Genomic DNA, 22,074 nt, shown 5'->3' with positions numbered 1-22,074 from the left:
AAAGGCATGCCTTTTAAGTTCTGACTACAGACACATCGGACTATGCCTGGGGAGCACACCTGGATGGTAGATGCATACAAGGATGTTGGAACGCCAAACAAATGAACCTGCACATCTAAAAGAGTTGATTGCAGTTCAGCAGGCCTTACTAGCTTTCAAGCATCTTCTTTCTCCAGGGACCCTGCTTGTCAGGACAGCCAACACTATGGTCATGTGGTACATCAACAAGCAGGGAGGGACTCACTCTTGCTCCCTGTGCAGGCAAAGCAAGAATCTTTGGTCCATGGCAGTATCCCTGGACCTGCATCTCCTAGCTCAGTTTCTTCCAGGAAGGCTCAATCTTTTGGCAGACCAGTTGAGCAGGCAAACCCTGGATCCTCACGAGTGACAGCTGAACAGAACAGTCTTGCAGCATCATTCAACATTGGGACACTCCTCAGGTGGATCTTTTCTCCTCCCCAGACAACCATCTGCTACCTCTCTTTTGCGCCAGACAGCAGCACAGCAGAGCCTGGAAAGTGGATGCTCTGTCCTTCCCTTGGACGTTGCTATCAGTGTACACCTCCCCTCCTCTTCCCAGAGTACTAGTGAAGATCAGGGACGAATGTCCAAGGCCTATTCTCATAGCTCCGGACTGGCCCAAACAGCATTGGTATCCTCTGCTTTGCAGTCTCTCCCATCTTCCTCCTTGGCATCTTCCTCTGAAGCCAGATCTTTTGGTTCAAGAAAGGGGAAACATTCTATATCCTCATCTTCAGTCTCTCCATTTGGCAGCATGGCTCATTGTATGACTCCTTCCCTTTCTTCCTCCCTTTCCCAACAGGTGGTTGATGTGCTGAGGGGGGCCAGGAGGCCTAGCACTAGGAAATCCTATGCTGGCAAATGGGAAAGGTTCTCTCAATGGATGCAGGCTAGAGGGGAGTCTGCTTCTCAACCTACCCTTCCTCTGATCCTGGAATACCTGGCTGATTTGCTTCAGGGTGGTCTATCTTTTTTCCTCTATCAAGATCCATGATTCAGCCATTTCTGCTCATTGTTTTCTTGAACAGCCCATTTTCTCTCATCCTCTGATGAAAATGTTTCTCAGAGGTGCTTGCAATTTAAAACCTCCCAGAAGAGCACCTACTCCAGCCTGGGATCTTAATTTTGTTCTGGAGAAACTCACTCTTCCTCCTTTTGAGCCAGCTGCCTCTACAAATTTAAAGTTTCTCTCTTGGAAGACCCCCTTCCTTTTGGCTATAACCTCCGCAAGGAGGGTTTCAGAGCTGCAAGCTTTGATGGCTGTGGAGCCTTTTGCAGATAGTCTCTCTGAGGACTAATCCCTCCTTTATGCCTAAGGTGGTTTCCAGCCTGACAATCAGTCCATACCTTACCTGGACAGGAGTAAGGACCTTTGGAAATCAACACAGTTATTGGTCAGTTTTGCCCCTGGAGCCTAGGGCAAGGCTGTTTCAAAGCAAACCATTTCTAAATGGATTGCACCTTGCATTACCTTTTGTTATTCCTTTCATGGCAAAGCTCCGCCTCAGGGGGGTTAGGACCTAATGTACTAGAGCGGCTTCCACTTCCGCAGCCTTTCTAAGGGGTATCCCTACTAAAGACATTTTGGAAGCTGCCACTTGGTCTTCTGTTCACACTTTCACAAAGCATTATAATTTGCCTCTGTTTTCCAGAGCCAAGGCAGGGTTTGCCACTGAGGTGTTGCAGGGCATTATCTCCAACCCTTGATGCTGTTGGTTCTTCCCCCTTTTTTTCTCTGGGCTTTGGTAATCAACGCATTTGTTAGGACTGCAACACTGAAACACGATGAACATAATACAGTTGTGTACACTTACCATAAATGTTGATGTTCAAGTGTATTCACTGTTGCAGTCCTGGTTTCCCTCCCTCCTTCCCCCTTTTTGTGGTCCTCACCTATTCTCTTTACCTGAGGTAGAGGCTTAATTTGTTATTTGTCAAATTGGTTTTTGGTTTAAGCCTTTATTTTCTGGGGGCTCCTGACTGTTCTGGCAAGAAAGACTGAGGAAGTGATGTCTGCTGCCTCCTTTTGTATGACGCCCTGACGTCCTTTACAGCCAACGGCAACCAATGTCATTTTTACTTACCTTTGGTATTTTGGCCGACTGAGGGGTACTGAGAGCCAGATAACAGATTTGTTAGGACTGCAACAGTGAATACACTCTAACATCTACATTTATGGTAAGTGTACACAACTGTACTTTCTGTAGTTTCTTTTTAGAACCTTGTTCATATAGCATAGGTGGTGGCATGTGTTCATCTTCTGATCTTGGCCTTAACAACTCTAATCATGACCCAGGACCCCTGTTCATGTACACTGTAGTAGGCTAGTCATTTGTGGTTGTATGATTTTTATTTCCAGTGGGCAAGCCATCTGTTCAAAAGGTGTGTTGTCTGGGCTGGTAGCTGTCTTCACCTTTTTAAACGTTTGCAGCCCGTTGGTGGATGAATGGTGGGGCAGGAATGGGAAACACTTGAGGTCGTTCATGTAATAAGTCGTATTAAGTCTTCTGATGTACATTGCTTCACGTTTGCTCATTCATCTCTTGCCATGCATTTAATTTCTTTGAACCATTTATGAAAATATAATCTGATTATTAGTCTGTGAAAGCAGCCTACATCTGTTTGGAATGTGCATCCATTATGAGCAAGAACTCCGTGTCTGTGAAGACCCCTGGAAGTTGATATCAGTATGCCACCTCTGCACAGAAGACCACACCCAGGGACATACTGGGGCACAGAGATGCCTCTCGTGGCACATTTAAAACCACTGAATGGCCCATGCAATTGTTAGTACATAAACAAATAGGGAACATTTCTGTTATGTGTGCTTGGCTGTCACATAAATCTCTGGACAAGAGACTCCGCCTTTACAGTGTCATGATGTCCATCATGGATGTTAGAGTTTATGAATATAAGGCTGAAATTAATTCTGTTGTAAATATGCTGAAAGATAAAGCATAGAATAAAAAGTTTGCTTGAATATATGTATAGAGTTTAGCAATGTAAAATGTGCATTCATACTGCATGTATATAACAGACAGGCTTCTCTTCACAGCATCAGAAAAGCCTAACAAAGCAATATTGGACATGATTTTCTCAAGTTTGCAGAACAAATATCTAAACTCAGCAATACATGATGTTTTTTCAATAGTAACAGCTTGTACAGTTGTTTCCTTTCAGATTTCTGTTAATGGCATCCTCACATCAGCAAAAATGCTTACAAGTAAATCACAAAAGGACAATAGAAAAATCTAAAAACAGACATTGTGACTTCCCACAGAAGGCCAAAAAAGATACCAAGAGGAAATAACATCTATGTGCGTGACTAGCACTCTGTATAACAATTATAGTAGTTCAGTTATGTGCGAAAGGGACAGAGAAAGGTATTTTGTAGAAGTCATCATTCATATCTGTAATGAAGGAAAACTTTGTAAATATATGCTATAAACTAACGGAAAGAGTATGTGTCGTTTGTTATAAAATAAGTTATCTGTAACTGTGCTTATAGCTGCAAAATATATTTATCAGTGTGCAATTTAAAAGGCTTGGTGCTTTAAACAGACTACAGATGGAGTCATGCAAAGCTCTCTATCGTAAGAAGACTTTGGATCCAGCACAGTATAGAAGCACAGCACACAAATTAAAATAAATGTTTCAGTGGATTGTGTCCAGAAGTCTATAACATAGTCTTACCAGCTTAACACTGTAGATCCCCTCAGTAACATCTCTCAGGACACACACCATTGCTTTTTTCATGCTGTGAAAGTTAGGTACAGTACACTGCTGTCCTTAGACCACACTTTTATGACTAAGTCATACAGCTGTGAGCAGTGGGTCATTCCTGGCTTCTGTTTGAATATTGTAATATGTCCCTGGTAACTGCTCACCTACTGAGGTGCAGTGTATGTCCATTGGTGTTGAATGGTCCTTGGTCCTTTTGCCTTCCCATAGGGCAGCCAGAAGAGTTTGTAATTATGTTTTTGTGCTCCCTTGGTTAACTTAATCTTCATGTCACATGAGACTACAGGTTTGCTGCCATATTCTGGGATATACCCATCCTGGGGTTAAAATAGATAAGAAATACTGGTCACTTGTGATGGTTGTAACCACCTCTGAAGGTATCTGGGAAATTTTCACTTCCAAGATAAAGCTGAGGTCTTCTGTGACTGTGTGCACATATCCTGTCACCTTTTGACAGTAATTATGAAGCAGATGTAATGAGGTCTTGCTTACCTTTAAAGAACTTGTAGAATAAAATTGCCCCATTTCCATAAGGTGAAGCACCCTTTGCACATCAGCTGTGTGCATAACGTAGGATTTAACGAGTGAGCACTTCATCTGGCTTAATCATGGTCTTCATTTCCAAGAAAGTCTATTCACAGTCCTCAGTCATGATGACTCATATTCTATAACAAGTTCAATGGATAAAAGAATGTGAAGAGATACCCTGTGAATTTATTTCAGCAGTTCACTAGACTAGGGCACAGCCTTAGCTGCAATATTTTCATAAGCCTAATCACTTTCAGCACTGCCTGCATCTTGTTTCGAGACTTAACTTCTGAAGTCCATTTTTGTTGGTCACCATCCCAGCAGTGACCTCACATTTGCTTTTATTCTCTAAAAGTATATATATTCTTTATCCTGTCTAGAAACTGGGGAGTGAGATATTTACCCTTTCCTGAACCCTTGAGGAATTAGTCCATCAGCCTGTCCTGAACCCTGGGGAGTTGGTTCTTCAGCCTGTCCTGAACCCTGGGGTGTTGGTCCTTCAGCCTGTCCTGAACTCTGGAGAGTTGGTCCTTTAGCCTGTCCTGAACCCTGGGGAGTTATTCAGATCTTCCTCATGCTGCCTTACCACTAGGATATCGCTGCATGTTCTGAATTCCTTGGATCTTGTGGTCCATTGTCTTCTGTTGGATGATAGTTTAACACGTCATTCCAAAAACAAGAGAGTTGTAATGAAGTAGCCTTTAACACCCATTTAGTTCCAGCTACATATAGCTCTTTTCTAAAACACCACAATAATTTATTGTTTAAAAGATAAATGTTGACAAGAATTAAGCTGTTATCCTTATAAGCAGTCCCTATTTGAGTCTTCAGTACCACACGTATGTTTTTAAGTTTTTAGGATGCTGTTGTACATAAATCAATTTTATTAGTGTTTATACCCAAGCCACTGAAAAAAATTACGTTAAACATATGGGTATTAAATGTCTCCAAATTAAATGCCTCCTTAATTGATATTTTGTATTACAAAAAACATTTCCTCCCCAAACCAAATGTCACAAGTAGACACGTTTGACTTGTTTGGAGGAAATCCGCATGAAGAGGCAGTTCTCCAAGGATTCCTTGAAGCCGTCGCATCATTCTCACAATGTAAGCAGGATTTTGAAGTTCCATATCCTGAATTCTTCATGACAGCATAGTTTTTGATTAACATTTATAACTCCAGAGCACTGCTTTACTTACTGTTCATGACTCATTTTATAAGAACTGGATAGTGAGTCCTGCTTTTTTTAAGACCTTTTCCACACACAAACCAAATGCACATTAAACTTTTTTTTCCAACGGTAACAATTTTTCTTTAATTTTTCTTTCATTTGCCTTTTTTTTTTTTTTTTTTTTTTTTCTTGTTTATTTTATTTTTATGAGGAGTCCTACACCCCTGGTACCTGTTTGCTTATGGTCTAGTGTAATATAGGCTCTGGTAGTTGAGAATCCACATAGGAGGGCAAGAGCAAGGGTGTATACCACAACTAGTGCATGACAATTTCTTCCTTTATTAATGGTAGTAGGTAGGTGGGTAGGTAGTGGTGTCACTATGGGCTGTGTAGGTGGGTAGGTAGTGGTGTCACTATGGGCTGGTTACTGAAGTCTCTAGACTTGGATTGTTGAGTCCTGAAAGATCAAAGATGCAGAAAAAGAGTGAATTTCAACTACTACACTTCTCCTTTAAACTTGTTTTATTTTTTTCGGGGAGGGGGGGCAAATGCCTCTGCACCCCCCTTATATATTGATGTCAATATCTCTCTCTCTCTCTATAGATATTGTGTACATATATGTATTTTATATGGGTGTAGGACATTGTATCAAATGTACAGTGTCCTGACATCCTACACATCAACGTCCAAACATTGAACACACCAATCACAAGTTCTGAGCATGCTCTGGGGACTACTCTACAGCGGAGTAAACCAATGGCAAGTGTGTTTTGCAGGGGGTCAGTGTTCTACGCATGTGTGTGTGTGTGTGTGTGTGTGTGTGTGTGTGTGTGTGTGTGTGTGTGTGTGTGTGTGTGTGTGTGTGTGTGTGTGTGTGTGTGTGTGCGTGTGCTGACTAAGCATTACTGTGTGTGGCCTCAACAATAAATAAGCCCCAAAAATCTGTCTCCTCTGCAGAAACCCGGCTCAAAGAATCAAACCTCCTACTCAACCCCAAGAAAACTAAGTTAATGCTTTTTGCCTCAAAAAGTTGCCAAAATCAAAAATAGTCTTTTACCATAAAGTCGGCAAATAATACTGTCATTGGAACTGTAGCTCACAGTAATCTTCTAGTTATTGTAATAGATGACAAGTCTCATATGACCAGCATATACTGCATACCATTAAATCTACACACCAAAAACTAGGCTGCCTTTATACGATCAATGGATTCCTTTACAGATGCTGCAAGAAAAACTCTAGCCACCACGTTCTTACTGCCAGCTCTCTTATATGCCACTCCTATGCTAACAAACTTAAACAATATGAAAAGAAAGAAAGCTGCCACCTGCTACAATAATATAGCTAAATTTGCCACAAAATTCAGTCATAGGACCCACCATTGTCGTAGGTTGAAGCAGTTAGGTAGCTGTATAATTCAAGCTAGTTTAACATATTCACAACTGACTACAGCACACAAACTTGTGCATCATCCAAAAAATGCCCTGCACTACAAAACTTATTACTGCCCTACTGTCCAGCAAGGGACCTCTACCCTATATTAACAAATTCTTACTACAAGTCAAATAATGTTGCAGGCGACTCGCTCTACTCTCAGTACATTGCTAAACTCTGAAATAATATCTCCACGTAAATAAACCTCGCAGACAAACTTAGTAGTTTTAAACCACTGCTAAAACAACATCTTAGCCAGTCCTGGTCCTGCACATGCTCATCACAAGGTTAAGACTTTCTGCTCACAGTATGGTACTCTCCAGATACTGTTCTTAAACAGAATACTGTATATATAATATGGATATATTGAAAATAGCTCCAGAAAATATTGAAGTGCCTCTTATTGAAAAATCTGATTTGATATTTACATTGCCAACTCTGCAACACTAATGCTAAAAAAAAAAATGAAGTATAAAACACAATAATAATCAACCTTCACTATCTCTCTCGCTAAAGCTACAGGGCATTTTTGTCTGGAATCATAAATAGAGTTTTATCTGAAATCCATCAGGTTGGTGGCATTATTCCTTTACATATTGCAGAACTTCATGAGGAATAAGCTAACAATACCTCTCAAGTACATTTCAGTTGGATATTATCCTAACAACAGTGTTATTTTTCTGACTAGTGACATGTCATGTAATGCCCTTTAGTAGTAGTATGTAAATCATTCATTAAAGAAAGGCCAACACTGCATAATGCCCTAATTGCAGTGTATCCAAGGCAGACTGTAGAAGTATTTGTTTCTCTCTCCGTGCCCTGTACCGTTTTTCCTGTCATCAGTCACCTGAATGAAGAAGTTAGCTCAGAAGAATGCTGTAGTGTTGTATGATCTAGTGCCAACAAATGTGAAAACACCAAAAAGGCATTATAGACCCCAGTAAGTTAAGAAATGTATCTTTAGATTGGACTACTTTGGCAACCGCCTTAGCATGTGTGTGTATAGTAAGGTATTAAGTACACTATTTGGCCATTCCAGTGACAGAGCCCAACCGATTTGGGTTCAGTTAGCAGCTTAGGTGACTGACAGATGGCAGGGAAGGGATGGGCATTCCCATTCAAGGTGGGAGGGTACTCATTGATATGCTTCCTGAGGGGAGGTGTGGACCAAAGAGGGGAGTTGGCCTCTGACATGATCAATGAGCATGGGGGTAGGAAAAGGGAATAGGTATGTTATGAAAATAAAATCCCCCCCCTCCCCAGACGGAAGCACAGATGAGCAGAGTCCTCTGGACACCCTCAGGCTCCACTGCTGACCACAGCAAAAGCAGATTAAGTCCTGGGTGTTAGAGAGCAGCTGGTGGACCCAGAGTGGACATTGGGTACTGAGGCTAAGCTGGTAAAAATGAGGATAGAGTGCACCAAAAAAGACATTAAGTTGAACACTTGAGTATATTAATGATTTAAAATGGAGGTACCAACAAGCTGCAGAAGAATTTTCTGTTTTGAATATTCGTTATTTAACCTGGGTCGTTATATAAAAATCAGTTTCTTAGCTTGTTATCATGGGTTGCAGAATTTCCATGGGATTGTAAGTTCTGGTAATACATGATTTTTCAATGTACCTTTAAGTGCCTAGGGATAATATTTGACCATAATCATGAAAACTCCCTTCAAAATAATCTTGTCAAGTCATGGACAAACATCGAAAATGATATAGAAAGATGGAAAAATATGAAACTTCCCTTTTTATCTAAAATAGCAATTAAAAAATGAGAATTCTACCTAGATTACTGTACCAATTTAAAGCAACAAACAGCAACATCCCTTTAAACTTCTTAAAAAAAAAATAAACAAAACTTTACTAAATAAATTTGGTTTCCTAAGACTCCACAGATCTCCCTATCAAAATGAATGCTTCCCAAAAACAAGGGGGGACTGGGAATACCAGATTTTAGATTATACTACGACATAGTTTGTGCTAGCAGAATCATGTTAATTGCAGACCATAATCCAATTAACTCAACTCATTTCCCCCAATGGCTTTATCTTTGGCATGCACATTGCAGTGTAATATAAATCCCAAATCATTGCCCTTCATAAATAAATCTGTATTAAAAAACATTAAACTACATAATCTAATAAAATCTAAAATTAATTAATTCCAAAAGTTCTTCTCTTCAGTAGGTCTAACAAACGCACTTATACTCTTGCACAGGGGTGGCTCGTGCTATACGACTGCAGCCCCTCCACCTGTAAAAAGAAAAAAAATGAAGTCCCCTCCACTGTAGAAAATAAAAAATAAAACAAAAAAATTTCACAAGTCCTGGAACTCCACGCATGCATGCTTAGTTCCTGACTGCTGTGTTAGGCAGTCCAGAACTCCACGCACGCATGCATGCTTACTTCCTGAACTCCAGACTGCTCTGTTAGGCAGTACGGATAGAGAAGGAAGGGAACTCTGCCCTGCCAGCCCAGAAGTCTGTGTGGTGATGACCACACAGACCGGAAGAACACCGGACTGCATCGCCCGCAGGCTGGAAGCTCCAGCCTACTCACATCTCATGGGGAAACCCAGAATAGCCTGCGCGGGCTTCTATGGAGGACAGACAGGTGACTGGACTGCTGCAGAGGACAGATTCAGGCTGCTATGGAGGATTTAGCTGCCATGGAGGATTGGATCTGCTGCAGGTAGTGTGTGTGTGTGTGTGTGTGTGTGTGTGTGTGTGTGTGTGTGTGTGTGTGTGTGTGTGTAGAGAATAAGTCTTGAACCCTGTACCTTGGACCCAAGTGGCAAGAGCCTGAATTCCCTACCCACCACCATTTGTAAAACATTTGCAGATTTTTGCCTCATATTTGTTCTGTTCTGTTCCTTATAAAATCTGTGGTTTCTGTATTCTTGTTACTTAACACAGCCAGTAGTGCAGTGGTAGCATTGTTGCCTGACAGCTACATGTTGTCTGGTTTGATTTTTGGCTGGGGTGCCTTCTGTGTGGAGTCTGCGGGCCCTCTCTGTGTTTGTGTGGGTTTGCTCTGGTGTCCTCAATTGATATTTGTCCCTATTTTTTGGACTGTATTCCCCCATTAATGACTTCATCCAGGTTTTTTGTGCCAAGGTTGAGCTATGGTGATAACTGAACTCATTGAATATGTTTGGGGGCTATACTCCCCCATTATTGGCTTTGCTCAGGTGTTTTGTGCTAAGATGTTGACAGCTGTGATGAGAACTGAATTCACTAAATGGTAGCCATTTAAGTTTCAGTCTTCCTTTCTTTCATAAAACAGACAATTTGGCATAATTTTATGTTGCTCTGACTGTTTGCATAGGGTCCTGGGTTCAATACTTGGCAGTGAAATGTATGGTGGTAACGCAGCATTTTATTCTAATAACTTTCCAACATTATATAAGCAATGTTTAAAATGTGTCCCTGTTTTTTGGTCTTTTGCCCCCCCCCCCCTAAAATTTGGATTTTTCCAGAGTTCTTGTGCTGCAAAGTTGAGAGATGCAGCTGAGTGTCAAGTAGATTTTACAAGAAGCTGAGAGCTGCAGGGGAACAAAAGTTTAGTGCTGCTTATGCCAAGTCTGCTTGCATTGTTAATAGCACAATAGGTAGTGTACTTGCTTTTGATGCAAAATACTGTGGGTTCTACTCCCACAGTAGGTAGATGCATTGCTGATATGGTACTGTATTGTAAAGGGGGTGGATACTGCAGTCCTTTTTGGTGAAGATACCTAGTAATTATGAACCTGTTATCAGTTTGCCATCCATTCCCTATTGCAATATTACTAGCTTATCATTTTTGTAATGCAACTTAGGCAATTTATTCCTCAAGGGCAACAGGCACTTTATTTGTAGATGAAACAATGAAATATAAAGTTGTTTGGTAGCAGCAACCTTTTCATTAATTACAGATTTCTTTAATGTGGAATTATTTAGATGACTTTTACTTCTTCAGAGATTGTGCATATTTACTGATACTGGTGGAATGTAGAAGTTTGAGTAGACTTTTATGATAGAAATGTTCTGAATTGGGCAGTTTTGTCATTATTGGTGCATGCATTTTGTTTCATTGTTTACTGGAAAAATGTTCAAAAATTTAAAATGCCTTCTAACAACTGTACTATATTGTACAAGGAATATAATTTAATACAATCAGGAAGGTGTATTATAGGTTTACCATTACAATTTCGCCATGCAATTGCGCGGCTATGAAGTATTCAAACAACAGATGTTCGAATAATTCATATTTTGGCAGGTTACGTGAGCGAACGGTATTATTGCGAATGGACTGTGCATTCGCAATTATAACGTTCGCTCATGTAAGGGGATTGCAGTACAGTGCGGTTAGGGAAATACATCCCTTTCCTCACTGTAGTGCGATCTCGGAGTTGGAATATTAAGTTGGGGGGGTGTAGGGGGTGCAGGGGGGCTTGCCTCCCTGCATAAACGTGAGTTTAGGCTAGTTAGGGAGTTAAGGGAAGGGTGGGATTGCTGTTCTCACTGTAGTGCGATCTCGGAGTTTTGATATTAAGTTGGGGGGGTGTAGGGGGGCTTGCTCCCCTGCATAAACGTGAGTTTAGGCTAGTTAGGGAGTTAAGGTTAGGGTGGGATTGCTGTTAAGTGTTGAAAATGTCATGAGCGACATTTCTGACATTAACAGATGTTTTCCAACTTTAGGAACGTTCGGAATTGTGTATTTTTGGTGAAACACTTCGCTGATAAGTACACTTTTTTTTTTCAAAATAATGATAGTAAACCATGTCAAAGACCACGTGTATGTTTTGCGTGCAAGGGGCCTATGATTTGAAAACAGCCCAAAGTTAATCTATTATCTGCCACTGGCAAAATGTATTTTCTTTGAATGTGGACGTCAATGCTGTTTCAATGAATGTGAGTTTCAAGGGCAGAGAAGTTCTAATGCTAAATCTGTTTTCATTGTGAGACTGCATTGCTTTGTTTGGCAGATATCTATTTGTGTTTGTGCTGTAAAATGCAAAATAAAACTTTCAAATGAAGTCCAAATCATCGTAGAAGTAAAGCAGTATGCACATTACAGTGTTTATGGTAAATGGGGTGAAATAGCTAAGTAATGGTTCATTGGAATGGCTGCAGTGGGGTTGCAGAGCTGCAGGCTTCATTCGACCATGATTTTGTGAGGGGAAGGGTGGCAAACTCAAAGACAGCCCCGGCTGAACTATACCTGTCCAGATTTTCACAGAATGGCTAGATTTTTGCTTCTTATTTTTGGTTTGTTCCTCATAAAATGTGTGGTTTTCTGGCAAATAATTTAGGAATTAAGTCACTAAATAATGACAGACACAGAGTTTCAGATTTCATAACCTTCAGAAAAATGCATGTTAAAGCAAGACCTATTATTCTATCAATTGACGCAGTTTATACAACAATTTATAGTACTGTTTATATGCTCCCGCAGTATATTTAGCCTTGTCCAGATTTCCTGTATTTACAGGTTGAGAGGTACGTGCAAATAAATTGCATTATAGAATTAGGCATATCCAAACCTCTCAACTGTCCCCGATTTTTGCTCAAAATGTTGCTCTTCCCCTAATAATCCCGCTGCAAAATGGCAATTTTGGAAGAAAACGCGGAGGGCTTACAGCTAAGAAATAACTGTAATAATCAGAGTTATTTCAGAAATGCATGTAGATTATTTTATTTTGTCAGCTGCTCAAGTTAGCAGTACTAATATTAAAAAGTGTCCCTTCTTTGACAGGTTCCCAGCTGTATTGTGTGGCTATTTTATATTTTTGCATCACATTTTTGGTCCATTTTTCATAATTTTTTTTGGCAAATTAGTGGTAAATCATTAAAGACTGAAGTTGGAAAATAATGAGTTTCAGATTTCGTACCTTCAGAAAATTCATACTAATGCAAGATCTACGATTCTATTATCTTTCTAAGTTTATGAGCAATATTTAAAAAGTGTCCTTATTTTTGGGCCTTTGTCCCAGTTCTATGTATGGCTTTGTCCAGATTTCTTGCTCTGAGGTTGAGAGGTATGGCAAATGTGTCAGGGCCATCACAGTCAGCCAGAGACATTTCAAATTGTGACATACTTGTTGCACCCCACTCCCCCATGTAGTGGCTCTGGATGTGTCCAAGCAAGGCAAGGAGCAGTTATGCAGTGTAAATGTGCAGAGTATCCCCCATCCAAGGTATATACCAGTATGACAGTGGCTTTTCATCTATCCTTGATTTTGCAGAATGTTCTGGTTTCTGTCATTTTTTTATACTGTTAATTTATGCTTATTATTACTCAGAAAGTGCCTGTTGCTCTGTGTTTAAGTAGCAATGCTTTAATGACCATCTGGTACGCTTGTCTGAGATTGTAAGATGCAAGTAAGCTTTAATAAGAATACTGTTAAAGAATTGCCAGTATTGAAAGCCTTGCCATGCAGAGAATACTTACATAACTAGATAATGTATAAGCCTTGGGCATTGAAATGCGTATGACAGTATTTGTAATAAAGGACAGGATTACATTATTTTATGAAGCTCATTACATTTGTTGGAGACTTGCAGTCATCTTTGCATGCTTTACCTGTAAACCAAACAGAATGCCACTCTATCATGTGTGGTCCTTAACCTGTACAGTAATCCTTTAAGCAATGTATCTTGAACTTGTTTCTTGTTTGATGTTCGTTTTTTACTTTGATCATGTTTTCCCCATGAAACAAGTAGATAGTTGTCAGGCAGCAGGTCTTTTTTGAATAAGAAACGTGGGGTATCACAGAGATTGCTACTTTCAGCATGTTACTTGGTACTTTAATAAAGCTGAATATAAATTATAATTAGAACTGAGGTACAAGAAGTGGTTTGAGTTGAGCGCTGCTTGTTTTTCTTATACTTGATTTAGACTGGCATTACAGTAATGTATTTAAAAAGTAATTTATTTTTTCATGCCTCACAACCTTTTTGTTTCCATCTAGATATTAAGTAAGCTGTCATGCAGCCAATCCATTGAAATATTTTTTTTCTTCTACACTTCATTTTGTCTTGATTAGACTCTCATAATGACGGTTTGGCACCCAGGGCAGCATAATTAAAGTTACAGTTTTTGTGATTTTTGAGCATAGCTCCTCCCCTTTCTAGTTGGCCAAACCCCTTTCCATTGACCCCCACCCATTCACCTGTCTCCTACAGCCCCCCCTTTAATTTGAAGTCACCAGCCGCCACTGCTCTTGCAGCCCATTCATTTAAACCCAAACCTAAAACTGGGTAATAAAATGATAAATCTTGACCAATTCCCCCAAATAAAAAACTTAATTGTCTGGGATTTTTATGCAACTAAGGTAATCTCTAAAGGATACCAAAGGAAAATTTGAACTCTGTAACAAATATACAATAATTCTGAGCCAAATCAAAGAGTTAGTCTCTTCTTTGGGTAATTTCCCGAATGAAGTTCAGGAAGAAATAAACATTGCCCTATCCATCCTGAAATGTCTAAAAATTGAAAAGAAGATGTTATTGATTGCATACAACCTAATCTCTACCATTAAATATCAATCTTCTATTACATTTGCACAGTATTAGAGAAACAAAAAGTCCAAACTGACCAGATGTTCACTTCTCCCAAGCAATTAATAATACAGTCAGATTTGCCCCTTCAAGAAACTATTATATACCCAATTAATGATAATTAATAATGCATATTATATCCCACAGCATCTAAACAGCTTCTTTTCAAATTCACCTCTCGGCCCCTTCTGCCCCACAGTGACAGTCGACCTCCTGCATATCCTGTGCTACTGTAAATATGCATAAAGCTTATGGAACTCACTAGGGATTAAACTTGAAAAAATGGGATATGGGAAATCCACCCTTTCATGGGAATTCGCTATATTGCATGTAGGTCAAAAGGGTTTACCCACCAATGACGTGAAAATCCAGATTGTTCTCTTTATGTTAATTAAGCTTTATATTACACAGAACTGGTTGGACTGCTCTAAAATAAACTGGAAAATTTTGCAAAGATGACATCGAAGTATATTTTATCCCATAAACTAAATACAGAAAATATTAGCAAATGCTTGAAATACCTTTAACTTCAGGAGTACAACTTGGACTGTATCCTGAAGTAATATAAAATGACTTTACATCTATGCTCCTGTATTAGTGCTAGTGATAATCCTTCTCTGCAATGGATTTAACTCCTTCAATTCCTTTATGGTTACTTCAAAGTGTTAATGTAGTAATAATAATAGTGCAAGAATGTAGCACTATATGTAAATAGTTTTTTGATGTGACATGTTCGTCTTATCTTCTTTATTAACTACTGATTTTCAATCTTGTATCAATAACAATAGTTAGAATTTAATAGAGTTAAGAATGCCATGTCTCTCCTAATAGTGTTTTCTCTTGTCATATTAAGAAATCTAGCCTTAAATGTTTTTGTTGGTTATTTGAATGATAAGTGGCCTTATATGTCTTTGTATGCTGATCAGTTTCAGTAAAATACGTTTTTGTTGTTGTACACCAAAGTAATGAAACTAAAATAAAATAAAGTTTTGAAAAAAAATGATTTTACAATGCTGCAACTGTTTTACTGATGTTGTTCCTTTGTAAATGAGCTTCTAATTCAGAAAGAGGCTTGCAGTCTGATTTTATAAATCCATTTTAATAACAATGTCTCATTTTTAAGGGAAAATTATGTGATAAAATGTTAAGAGCTAGTCCAGGGATTATGTTTTAAGTGTAATATTTCTGTTTTCATATGTAGGATACAACATCCCAAAGGAACAACTGTTACTGCTGTTTGAAAAACATATGAAACTCCTACCCGAGTCTGTGGAAGGAGTGGAGAACCTAGTTCAGATAACTGATTGTGGTTATCCTACCAGCGGTAAGTAGATAGGTGATGTTCTGGGCTCCTGTGTACACTTAGCTAAATGTTACATGGATGGAAGTAAGATGACGTTTTCAGTGCGTCTCAATGTCGTGGCTTCATACTCCATTACATGTGCAGCCAAAGGAACTGCGTTTAACAAGCTGGAAAGTTCTGGTAACGCACACACAGACAGACAAGCAGACAGATACAAACAGGCACAAATTGCAGGCGTGATTGTGATGCCTGATTTAATGCTCATCATTCTTTTTCTTTCAGCTGCTCCCGTTAGGGGTTGTCACAGCGGATCATCTGTTTCCATTTCTTCTTGTCCTCTGCATCTTGCTCTGTTGCACCAGCCACCTGCATGTCCTCTCTCACCACATAAACCGTAAACCTTATCTTAGGCCTTCCTCTTTTCCTGTTACCTGGCAGCTTCATCCTTAGCATCTTTTTCCCAATATACTCAGCATCCCTCCTCAGCACATGTCCAAACCAACACAATCTCCCCTCTCTGGCTTTGTCTTCAAACCATCAACCTGAGCCTGACCCTCTAATATACTGATTCATAATCCTGTCCATCCTCATCACACCCAATGCAAATCTTAACATCTTTAACTCTGCCACATCCAGGTCTGACTCCTCCTGTCTTTTCATCAGTGCCACAGTCTGCAACCCACATAACATAGCTGTTCTCACTACCATCTTGTAGACCTTCTCTTTCACCTTTACTAGTACCCTTCTGTCACAAATCACTTGTGACAGTCTTCTCCACCCTGCCTACACTCTGTTCTTCACCACTCTTTCGCACACACCATTACTGTGAACTGTTGATCCCCAGCATTTAAACTCTTCCACCTTGGTCAGTTCTACTCCCTGCATCCTCACCATTCCTCTACCCTACTTCTCATTCACACACATATATTCTGTCTTAGTCCTGCTGACCTTCATTCCTTTTCCCTCTAGAGCTTATCTCCACCTCTCCAGGGTCTCCTCTACCTGTTCCCTATTCTCACTACAGATCAGAATGTCATCCTCAAACATCACAGAATCCCACCTCCACCTTGAATGCATCCATCACTCCTACCGCAGACCTCACTAGTGTCACACTGCCATTGTACATATCTTGTACCACTCTTACGTACTTCCTTTGCCATTCCCAACTTCCTCATACAATACCACAACTCCTCTCTAGGCACCCTGTCATATGCTTTCTCTAAGTCCACAAAGACACAATGCAACCCCTTCTGGCATTCTCTACACTTCTCCATCAACATCCTCAGAGCAGATATTGCATCTATAGTGCTCTTTCCTGGCATGAAACTGTACTGCTGTTCACTAATCATCACCTCCCTTCTTAACCTAGCTTCCACTACTCTTTCCCGTAACTTCTTGCTGTGGCTGATCAGTTTTATCGCTCTATAGTTACTGCAGCTCTGCACATCACTCTTATTCTTTAAAATCGGTACCAATACACTTCTCCATACTCCAGACAACCTCTTACTTTCCAAGATTCCGTTAAACAATCTGGTTAAAAACCCCAGTGCCATCTCTCCCATGCTTCACAGGTATGTCGTCTGGACCAGCAGCCTTTCCATTCTTTATCCTCTTTATAGCTGTCTTTACTTCCTCCTTGCTAATCAATTGCAGTTCTTAATTCACTATCCCCACATAAACCAGCATTTTCTCTCTCTCTCTCTCACTCTCTCTTCAGTCATCAGCCCCTCAAAGTACTGTTTCCATCTGCTCAACACATTCTCCTTGCTTCTAAGTACATTTCCTCATTATCCTTTATCACCTTTACCTGCTGCACATCTTTCCTAGCTCGGTCCCTCTGTCTAGCCAATCGGTAGAGGTCCTTTTCTCCCTTCTTAGTGTCCAACCTTTCATATAACTCACCATGCGCCTTGTCCTTAGCCTTCACCACCTCTCTCTCTTCACTATACCCCTCATCTACTTGTAGTGCTGTCTACTTTCTTCATCTCTCTGACAATCCCACTTCTTCTTCACCCACGTCTTCATCTGTATACTCTCCTGTACTTCCTCATTCCACCACCAGGTCTCCTTGTTCTCCTTCCTCTGTATACTCTCCTGTACTTCCTCATTCCACCACCAGGTCTACTTGTTCTCCTTCCTCTGTCCAGATGTCACACCAAGCACCTTTCTAGCCATCTCTCTTAGTCCAGCTGCCGTATGCTATCTGGTAGCTCTTCACTGCCACCCAGTGCCTGTCTTAACTCTTCCATGAACTGCACTTACAGTTATTTCTTTTCAACTTCCACCATTTGATCCTTGGCACTGCTCTCACTCTCCTCCTGTTTTTTTACCTCCAGCGTCATCCTACTCACCACCATCCTATGCTGCCTAATTACACTTTCCCCTGTCACCACTTTACAGTCTCCAATCTCCTTCAGACTGGCCCTTCTACATAGGATATAATCCACCTGTGTGGATCTTCCTCAACTCTTGTACATCACTCTAACCCTAACCCTATGCTCCTCCCTCTTCTTAAAATACGTATTCACCACAGCCATGTCCATCCTTTTCACAAAATCCACCACCATCTGACCTTCTGCATTCCTCTCCTTAGCACCATACCTACCCATCACCTCCTCATCCCGTCTGTTCCCTTCACGGACATGCCCATTGAAATCCGCTCTAATCACTACTGTCTCACCCTTGGATACAGTCATCACCACTTCATCCAACTCACTCCAAAGTTTTCCTTTCTTATCCATCGCACATCCAACTTGCAGAGCGTATGCACCAACAACAGTCATCATTACACCATAATCTTCCAGCTTCATAAACATCACTCTATCCGACATTCTTTTAACCTCCAAAACACTCTTGACGTACTGTTCCTTCAGGATAAGCCCTACCCATTTCTCCTCTAATTCACACCATGGTAGAACAATTTGAACCTGCCTCCGATACACGTGACCTTACTCCCCTTCCATCTGGTCTCTTGCACGCACCATGTCCGCCAGCTCTCCCCCTTTACCAGTCACACCACAAACATTCAAAGTTCCGACCCTCACATCCACACTCCTAACCTTCCTCCAGGCATGCCTCCCCCTCTTTTCCTTCGGCCATCAGTAGCCCGATTTCCACCAGCACCCTCTTGGCTAACAGTACTGGTGGGCGGTCATTGTTAACCCGGGCCTTAACCAATCGGATCATTAGATGGATTATGAACTGGTCTTAATTTCCTATGTTTGCATAAGAATATGTTAAATGCCTTGTGAAGGAATGAGTGGGGTAATATAATAATTATAAATTAGAATTTAGAAACCAAAGTATCATTTCTTAAAGTATCATTTCTTAAAGTATCATTTCTTAAAGTATCATTTCTTAAAGTATCATTTCTTAAAGTATCATTTCTTAAAGTATCATTTCTTAAAGTTGCAAAAGCTTAACAGTGAAAGTATTTTAAAGACGGTCACTAATTATAGGCCTGTTTGTCATACACCCATCCCAGGGAAGACTGCAAGGGGGAAGGGCAGGCTGGCAGTGTCCCTGACTACTAATTTGCCTTCAAGAAAACCACATTTGTGACTTCATAGCAGAGAAATTCTTAAACTTGTTCTATTACTTTACGCTGTCATTGTTGAGTGAGTCTTTGCGACGCAGTTTGTATGTAATATAGGTGAACTTCAGGAAGACCTCTGATAATGTGTCTCATAGGTTCTTGGAAAGCTTTAAAAGTATACAGGATTGGGACCAAAAATAGTTGGATGGATAGGAATCTTACTGGAAGCAAAGATAACAGCTCGGGGGTTTCTTTTTGATGGAAAGTGAATAAGCTTTAGGAAGGAACAGGGTTCACTGTGGGGACCAGCCCTTTGTGACATGTTTGTGTTGGAGAGCACAGTGGGACAGATTAGTAATATAATTTTGTTTATGATACCAGAGCTCTTCATAGGTGTGTACTAGGCTAATGGCCCCAGAGCCTTTACAAGCCTAGCCCATAGGATTACCCTGGCATCGTGCCACCCGACCTTAGTTCCCAGTGCCTCTTTCGAGTAGAGCCACTGGAGTAATCCCCGGGGTGAATTTTCTATTTCGCATCCACTTATCAAGATTTCTCTTGAAGAGGGCAAGTGAGGTGCTCTGTTTGACATATATGGGAAGTCTATTCCATAGCATGGACAGTCTCTGGGTTATGAACCTGTCCCTCCAGCATGTTCTGTTGACTGTGGTAATGAGGTTGAGGTCTCTGGAGAGTATTGTGCGGTGGGCTTGGGATTTCTTTAGATGTAGCATTTCTAACCGAACTGGGTCAGACATGGCTTTGTAAGTCAAGCAGAGATTGCCTCTAAGTAGGCGATATGAGCCCGAGAATAGTTGGAGTTTTTTGAGTCTGTTCATATAGGACAAGTGTTTAAGGCATAGGATCCTCTTTGAGGTACTTTTGTGGCCTCTCCAGTTGGTGCTGGTGTCCAGTGAGGTGTATGCCAAATGGGGTATTGTACTCGATGACTGTCCTAATCAGGGAAGAGTAGAGGGAGACAATGACCTCTTTCTTCTTGGATGCAAAACCCTTAGTAATGAGATGTCCCACACAGAAGGACTTTCTGATCACAGCGGCAATGTGGTGGTAAAGAGAGATTGCCGTCAACCTGTTTCCCCAGATCTCTTATAATGCCTTCTTTGTTCAGTGGACTACCATCAATGTGGTAATTCATGGGAACCAGGTTTTTCCCGAAAGGGATGACTACACATTTTTTGGCATTGAGCTTAAGGCCATGGTTCTGACACCAGTCGTTGGTCTCAGTGAGGCCTTTCTGAAGGATGTCAACACCACTTGGGCAGCCAGAGTCCCTTCGTGTTGGCCTGCACTTCAGAGACGTAGATATCAAACAGGAGAGGACCCAGCACTGAACCCTGTGGGGCTCCACTCATGACTAGTTGGCAGTCTGACTTGGAGTCTACTACTTTCACACTGTGGGATCTGTGAGACAGTTTGCAACCCACCTAGTGATATAGGGATTGATGCCTAGCTTAGTGAGTTTTTCTATGATTCCTGAGTGGGGAATAATATTAAAGGCCTTGGCCAGATCAAGGTAGGCTGTATGAAACACCTTGCCTTCATCCACAGCTCTGGTGACTGACCTAAAGAAGTCGACCAGGTTGAGCAGGTATGATCTACCCTTCACAAAACCAAACTGTGTGGGATTCAGAGTTTGGAGATTCCCTATATCCTGATTTATTAGGTCCATGATGATGCGTTCCATGGCTTTGCATATCAGACTGGTCAGGCTAATGGGGCGATAGCTCCCAGGGTTGTAGTCGCTCCTCCTTTGTGGAGAGGGATGACTATAGCAGTGCACAATTTGGTAGGGATAAAGCCTGAGGTGAGGCTGTGATTGAAAAGAGCACACAGGTGAGGTGTCAGTTCACTCTGTAGTTCATGTAGAACATAGCCAGGGATATTGTCAGGTCCCATGGAAGCTGTATTCTTGGCCTTTGACAGTGCTGTTTTAACCTGTGCAGCAGTAATACTGGGTGCCTGACAATCTACTGGTATTGTGATTGGTCTTTTCGGGGGGGGGGGGAGTAAAGTTGGCACCGAATCTTGTCAGCCAGTATATTGGCAATATCTGTTGGCTCGGTATAGGTGGTACCATTGTGCAGTAGCTCAGAGCAAATCTGGGTATTGCTGTGGAGATTCTTTACGTAACTATAGAAGGCCTTGTGGTTTTCTTTACTATCTGCTGCAGTTCTGTTTTCATAGCTAGTATTAGAGGATTTGATGAGGGATCTCAGCTTTTTGTTGAGGCTGATAAGGGAGTTTTTCTAGTGTTGGGACTTCACTTTATTCCACATCAGTTTCCAGAAATGTTCTTCTGTATACAGCCTGTTGGAATGGTAAGGGGCAGAAGGGGTTTCAGCAAGGCCTGGGCATTTGATGTGGTGATTGCATATGTGGCAGCTTTTTTTAATGCAGAAAACTTAAGATTTTGCATCTTTAAAAGCTGAATACAAAGGAACTGTACATCCTTGTATTATTGGAAAGACAGGAAAACAGAAAAAAGTATTGGGATGAAGATGTCAAACTAGAACCCCAGGGATCAGTAGTATCACGTTCAGTCACTAATGTGTGAATAACGGCATTTCTATTTAAAGGTTATGTCTGCAGTATCACGTTCATTTCTTATTTCCCCAACATGCAGCATTCTCAAAGTAGATATGCTTAACTAGCAAGAGCGTAGATGGTGCAGGGATATCTGTTGCAAAATACTTTCTTTCCAGGTTTTTTAACCATGACTTGTTCATAGTGAAGGATTTATGATTTGCAGTAACACAAAAGTCAATCCCAAAACACTTC

The 22,074-nt window shown here is 40.8% G+C and overlaps 1 protein-coding gene across 1 annotated transcript in view; it reads left to right on the top strand.

The window, feature by feature from the left end:
• LOC122815136 (gastrula zinc finger protein XlCGF26.1-like) overlaps positions 1 to 22,074 on the top strand; it is a 190,232-nt gene that overhangs the window by 67,706 nt on the left and 100,452 nt on the right. Inside the window, exon 3 of the mRNA XM_044087389.1 lies at positions 15,639 to 15,761. Within this exon, the coding sequence (XP_043943324.1) occupies positions 15,639 to 15,761 (123 nt within the window). The remainder of the gene's footprint in view (positions 1 to 15,638; positions 15,762 to 22,074) is intronic.

This window comes from Protopterus annectens, chromosome 11.part0 (assembly GCF_019279795.1).
Source record: "Protopterus annectens isolate FY-2018-M chromosome 11.part0, PAN1.0, whole genome shotgun sequence".
In the NCBI taxonomy this organism is placed as follows: Eukaryota; Metazoa; Chordata; order Ceratodontiformes; family Protopteridae; genus Protopterus; species Protopterus annectens.
Note: the sequence above shows the minus strand (reverse complement) of the source record. Positions and strands in the feature narration are given on the sequence as shown.